Here is a 6,806-nt window from a genome sequence, read left to right on the forward strand (position 1 = left end):
CTTCCTTCCTTCCTTCCTTCCTTCCTTCCTTCCTTCCTTCCTTCCTTTCCTTCCTTCCTTCCTTCCTTCCTATTGAAATTCTCTCATTTACTTTATATAATATATAAGCTCTTTGCAGAAAGTACTATCTTATTTTCTGTGTTTATGCATTGCACCATGCTTGTACATCCAGTGAGCATCAGTAATTGTATTTTTTATATAAAGAATGCCTATCTGAAAAATAAACACTCAGGGCTTTGAATCCCTTGAGAGGGAGGTTAGAAAAAGCTAAAAATAGAAAAGGGGAGAGACTGTGTATGTGGTTTTGTGTCTCCACCATGAAATATACTCAGATAATATTTATATATTTGTATTACTGAGGGAGATGAGCCAACATTTAGCACAAGTGCATGTAGCTGCATTGAGAATACCACGTAAATCAATGCAATTGCACATACTTATATATTCTCCTAGGAACAAAGAGATTCTTTCTGAACACCTGCATGCACAGAAACCAACCATCCAAACATTTGCTAGAGGAAAAAATCTGAGACAAATTCAGAGACTGAAACGTGAATCTGATTCAGTCAGTGTTCATAAAAAGATTTTCTATGAATTTGTTCCTAGTTCACCTGTGTCTTTTGTAATGCCAGATATTTATGACTCTCTTTGTACTCACTGAACTATAGCTTTAGCAAATGCAATTGCACATTTGAAAATGATTCTTAGTAGGGCTAGCCAAATCTCATGGCTTCTGTAACTGTCAACCTTTACAGCTGTATTACGTGTCTCACTATATCTGGGGCCTTTGGAGGATGTATGTAACCATTTTGCTTTCTGTTCTTCCAATTTTGCACATATCCACAATGACACCATCCTCCATTATCGTCATCGCTGTCGTTATGTGAGGAGTTTGAAACAATCAATGTGACAAAGAGCAGTATATACGTGAAGCAGGGGATTTGTGGATGTATTCAGGCAGAGTAGGGAAGTGAGAAAGGGTCAAGAAGATGGTGAGAGGGAGAAAGAAAAGAATGGTATCAAATAAGGGTGATTTGAAAATGTATGGGAGGACAGAAGACTGTTGACGAGCACAAGTTGAATGTAAACATACTTTTACATGTTTAGCTCCATATGACTTCTCAGCCAGCAGGACGAAGGCAAAGCTAGGAAAGTAGATAGGTGAGAGGTGGTAGTAAAATCCTCTTCTACTGGTGAATGTAGAAGTCTGACCTTTGTCCAGGAGGTTTAATTGTGTATGAGATAAGGCCACAAGCAATTTTTTGAATGTTTGATTTTTGCAGTGTCGTTCCTATACATCTAAGATATGTCCTGAGAGGTAAGTATTCTACATAACATAGAAAAGAAAAAATTCTTTGATTAGACCAGAAGAAAAAAACCCTTAAGTGATGTCAGCAGGATTTGGAAGTAGCTTTAAAAGATACTGTCTTGGTTTCTGAAGATAAAGGAAGAGTGCATTTTAAAAGAGCCCTTTTTGTACAATTGGAGGAAGATGCATAATGAATGCATGCATGGCAGTACTTAAAGCTCTGCATTTGGTAAAATACCTTTCTCTCACCAGATATGCAAAGGTCACAAAGCCAACTGGCTGCAACTGTTTCTCCTGGTGAAGGTCTGAACAGAGGTACTTGCCAGAACACAAGACTAAACAGAGCTGATACCTCTGATCCACGGGGGATTAGCCAATACATGAAGGAAATACCTCTCACTTATTTTGGAGCAGATTGATTAGAAAAACATCTGATCTGCATCCTTCTCTAAGGAACAGTGGACACAAAACCATCTGCAACTGTCTACGTATTGGCTCTTAAAATCTTGATCAACTTTAGTGTCTGTCTTCAATCCACACACAGTGTAAAGAAGCCAGATTTAGATTAGCTAGAACACAAACTGAGAAAGCTTACCAATTTCATCTCAGTTTAGTTGACGAAACACATCAGAACAAAGATAGAAAGAAAGAGAGAGAAGAGAAGGAGAGAGAAAGAAATACACATAGTCTATTTAAGGAACTTTCCATCTTTGAATGGAAATTCAGATTTGGATTTGGATGGAATTTACTCAGAGTTGTCCTCTGAGTAATTGCATTTAAAAAGAAAACAGAGAACTGGAAATAAAAATATTACAAGCTGGAAGGCTTCATGCAGTGTGGAGTTTTGTTTTGCCTACTATCAGTGTGTTCAAATAGAGGGTGAGAGTGCAAATGATTAAAACCTTCAGAGATTGAGTTAACAACCACTCCTTTCTGGAGACATCCACGAACCAATACATTTTGTACCAGCCTTTTTCAAAATGCTGTACAACATCCAAGTATTGCAACCAGTACTTAAATTAAGCAAGTGGAGCCCAACCCTCTTCTCCTCACCTGACTGAAAAATATCACTTGCACTATAATTATAGCATTAAAAATGTCCAAGGCAATAATTACTAAACTCTCTTACTAAGGAATAGTCTGAAGAGAACACAACCACGTATCTCAAAATATGTACTGTCCCGCTTCACTTTTACTAAATGACCTCAGGCAAGCTGTCAATATACATGAGCTCTGTAAAGATGTCACTTAAGACAGGATTTCATCCTTTTGGTGCAGGTACAATGAACAGCATATAAAAGAAAATGAATGCAGTGGAAATATCCATATTACATAGCCCCCTTTTAACAAGGATTACTTTTGCTGTATTTAACACTGTTGGCAACTGTAAACCTATCATAGGCTTAAAATTCCTGATGAGTGGGCAAAAAAAGATGCTTTCTAAGGAAAGAGTATATTGCAGTTAGCCTTGTAAAGAAACCTTTTAGTGTCAGTGATAATGAAAATGCATGCTACCTATGACTGAGTTAAAATGGTGTCATGACCTGGCACTTTATATTCAGTGCTGTCACATCCATACACTGCACAGATCAGGATTGTCATCATGTAAATATAACAGGATTCTTTATCCCACATTGTTGCTCAGCTGGGAACAGTAATCTTAAGTTTCCTGTAAGTTGTGAATAGCAGCAGGGGGCCAAGGATAGCTTGGAAACCTATATTATTTCCATTTATTTTTTTTAAATGCAAATTACACTAGTAAGTCAAAAAAATCACTTTTGTTAAAAATACATTCAGAATTAACAAATGCCAAAAAGAAAAGAAAAAAAGACACATTTGGATTGTATCTCTTACCTTCTGAATATTTAAGTTTATAACAAAAGCCCAGCCTAGAAAAATAACATTCTTTACTGGATTTTGAGGAGGATACAGCTGTACAAATCAAAAATGTCATCCAGATATTCTCACATTACTGTGCTCTAAACTGCTTCCAGAAGAGATCTGTCCACTAACCATTTAGTTTAGTAGTCAATAGTCCTAATTTCTTTTTAATGGTGGTGCTCTAACTGCAACTTAAGCAGGGTTATGAATATCAACTTCATATAGACATATATATATGCATGCTGTGTGTATGAGTGTGTGTATATCTACCCTATATGTAATATATGAATATGCATTTATCATTGTAATACTTAATCATTAAATGTGCTTCCTATTTCCTAAGCACTTCACAAACATGAACAATTCATACCTCTCACAAAGCCTGTGAGGCACATATTATTCCCTTTTTATAGATGGGAAGACTAAGACATGGAGAAATTAAGGCCATTTCTTTTATTAAATTAAAATTAGGCCTAAAAACTATGTGTAGCTGCTTCATTAAATTGTCTGACTTCTAAAACTGCTAACTACCAGTAGTTGCCATTTTGTGAGATATCAGTGAAAGGTATGAAATATTATCTTCTGAAAACTGGAACATTGCTTAAGTGCCTAAACTGTTTTCTTTTCACATTAAAAAATTTTATAGAAACATGATTTTGACTAACTTTCACACAGGGAAAGCTAAAATACCCTGCTGTGACATTGTCATTCCATTTAAACCTCTACATTGTGTTTAATACTATACATCTGCTCTATTAAATATTACATAAAAGTAGAAACTTTCAAAATTTGTCAGGTTATGCGAAATTTCAGCTTGGCACTTGGAAGCTGCATGATTTTCCAGGAAGTGAAAGCAGATCTACCCAGAAGGAGCTCAGAATTTCAGGTGCCCAAATCTGAAAAATTGAACTTGAGATCCAACGAGTGCTCTACTGGATCAGGCCTAAGTGACTTGCCTAAATCATTCAGGAAATCATGAGCAGGATCTGGGGCTGGAGTCCGTGGACCTGTGCACCAGACACTCCCTGGATTATGCAGTCCCTGCCAATAGTTATTCCTGTGTATTACTTAGCATACACATACACACACACACACATATATATATATAAAATCTCGCTGAATAAATGTAAATATAATTCTTGAACATGTCCCATATCTTATCTTCACTGCTGAATGCCTGTTCCTCTGTCATTGTCCAGAGTGTTGATTTGTGACACTTTACATCCATGCAGACACAGCAAAGGTTGTTGGTTTGTATAGGGATGGATGAGTGGAGTTAGTGCATGGGCTGTGGGAGCTCAGAAGCCACGCGGTTATGAGGGTTTGATGAACAACGAAAAGGGATTCACTTGGGGACAGCTTGAAGCTTTCCAAGTGCTGACCTTTTCCCCTTGCCCTCAACAGCTACATGGTCACCTCAGGTGTGGTAGGTGTGTGCGTTTGCCTGTGTAGGGTCTGAGCAAAAAACAATGACAATCCAAGTTCCTGAAAAGCCTGAGCAAAATATTGGTTTCTTCTAATGAAAGCCACCTAAGTGCTTGAAAATACAGATCAGAGTTAGAACAAAACATATGTTCCTAGGAGTTCAGAGTATTTCATATACACATTGACCTACTAGCAAAATTCCCAAAGGCATCTTGTTGCCAACTACGTAACAGCACAGTTTTTTTCAGCCACAATAATACAGGAAGATAAAATACACATTCTAACACACAACAGATCCCCCAGATATACCACAAAAAGGTCTCCAATGTTTCTTCAACTCAACTAGTCCCTCCCTGCCCTCCCCAGCCAAAACCAAAAAAAATATATATAGTTCCCTTATGGTGCAATTAGAAAAAAAAGCTCACTTACAGAGAATCTTCTGTTGAAATTAGATATAAAAGAGTAAACATAGCTAGTACATATTCAGTTGGCCTTTGTTGATAGAAATCTGCAGATGTCTCTGTAGTTAGTAAAAGACATTTAGAGATAGCTATAAAAGCACCTACAGTGCGATAAATAAAAACGGCGGGATTAAGAAGCACTGTTTCTGCTGCTTATTTCCAGTAGGTTCAATTATTAGTTTATGTAACCCCTTTCCCCACCCTGACCCGCCAAAAGATCTCATTTCTTTCTTCCTTTTTTTTTTTTTTTTTTTTTTTTTTCTTTAACCATTATAAATTGCATGTTTCTTGACCACTGTGGAGCCTCAAAAGTAAAGCACTTTTCTGATAGCTGGCAGTTTTCTACTTGGTCACTCTGGAGCCATGGAGCAACAGAGCCTTATTCCCTGACATGAAAACAAAACAAAACAAAACAAAGAAAACCACTGACTTAGAAATTGTTCAGAATTAACAGCAGCGTGTTGAGCCTAAAGGACGTTACTTCAGAAAGCTTGCACTGAGTTTCTCTGATGTGCAATGCAGTTGGGTTAAGGCAAGTATGAACTGTACAGCCTTCAGGGCAAACAACATGCTGTCTATTGACTTCTGTTGCAAGGTCATCCTGGTATTTTTAGTTTTATGTTGACTACGGAGACTTGATGTAGCCAGGAGTGTGGAGGGGGCTCCAAAAGCACCAAATTGGCTGGCTTCATGTCTTAATCCACATGGCCCCCTCTGATGGTGGCTGGGGTACGGAGAAGCCAGAGAGTAGTGCATCTGCTCTGGCCCTCTGGTGCTGGGAGGCAGGAGGTCCAAAGTAAGGGTCTGGGGCATCTCATTAGTACCTGTTAGAAAGAGGGCTGAATGTGTCTGTTGTGTTTTGTCTCATTGTTCAATCAGCCTTTTTTATTTTTTATTTATTTTTTAGCACAAAAAATGGATTTTTTTTGCTCTTTGAAGAACCAAGGGGCAGTCCCAAAACAGTTTCTTTGACAGGTCCTCCAGCCCACCTTGAGTAGTCTCCATGTTACTTTGACCTAGAAGAAAGAAAGGAAAAAAAAGATGCATATAATCCACCAGAAACATACCTGATCACTGCCCTAGTGCTCTGGTGCCCTTTTGCAAGCAAGAGTAAGCCACCAACCAGTAACAGCTCAGCAGTGCATGGGTTAAAGAGGACAGAAAAGAAAAGGCATCTGCTCAGGTGATCACTTCTCTCCCTTTGGAACATCATCAGAAAAGTCAGCACAGGTTTTCCAAACCATTCCAAACCATACTGCAAGCAGGAGTAATATTTAATTACAGTCAGCTAACCCCTGTCAATCTAAAGACTACTATGCTTTAACCCAAGTTTTGTAACTCCATCTTTCATAGTGTAATGCAGACAAGATCCTGTTGGTTACTAACATGAGTTAACTGGTGTTTTATTCAAATAAAAAGTTGCCCATGGCATTTGGATTCCACCAACCTGAGTCTGAATTCATGGAGTATAGCTCAAGGAGACAGTAACACAGCAGATTGGCACTGCATGAACTTGCTGACTGTCTTGGTAATTAAGCGTCGTAGTTTCTAGGTGCAGGGTATTGTGTTTTGCTTATGTTTCTTTTCTCCTTTCCTTTCCTTTCCTTTCCTTTCCTTTCCTTTCCTTTCCTTTCCTTTCCTTTCCTTTCCTTTCCTTTCCTTTCCTTTCCTTTCCTTTCCTTTCCTTTCCTTTCCTTTCCTTTCCCCTCCTCACCTTTCCTTTCCTTTCC

At 38.2% G+C, this 6,806-nt stretch overlaps 1 protein-coding gene and 1 long non-coding RNA gene across 6 annotated transcripts in view; one reads left to right on the plus strand and one right to left on the minus strand.

Annotated features, from left to right (window-relative positions):
* Positions 1 to 1,988, plus strand: part of LOC118163640 — a 16,316-nt gene extending 14,328 nt beyond the window's left edge. The window contains exons 2-3 of the long non-coding RNA XR_004749147.1: positions 1,155 to 1,161; positions 1,861 to 1,988. This is a non-coding gene — a long non-coding RNA (uncharacterized LOC118163640). The remainder of the gene's footprint in view (positions 1 to 1,154; positions 1,162 to 1,860) is intronic.
* Positions 1,989 to 5,264: 3,276 nt separating this feature from the next.
* The window catches only part of NKAIN2 (sodium/potassium transporting ATPase interacting 2), a 566,015-nt gene continuing 564,473 nt past the window's right edge, over positions 5,265 to 6,806 (minus strand). For all 5 annotated transcript variants that reach the window (XM_035320505.1, XM_035320503.1, XM_035320507.1 and 2 more), the window contains one exon: positions 5,265 to 6,092. In XM_035320505.1, the coding sequence (XP_035176396.1) occupies positions 6,083 to 6,092 (10 nt within the window). In that variant the 3' untranslated portion in view covers positions 5,265 to 6,082. The remainder of the gene's footprint in view (positions 6,093 to 6,806) is intronic.

Source organism: Oxyura jamaicensis, chromosome 3, assembly GCF_011077185.1.
Source record: "Oxyura jamaicensis isolate SHBP4307 breed ruddy duck chromosome 3, BPBGC_Ojam_1.0, whole genome shotgun sequence".
Taxonomy (NCBI): domain Eukaryota; kingdom Metazoa; phylum Chordata; class Aves; order Anseriformes; family Anatidae; genus Oxyura; species Oxyura jamaicensis.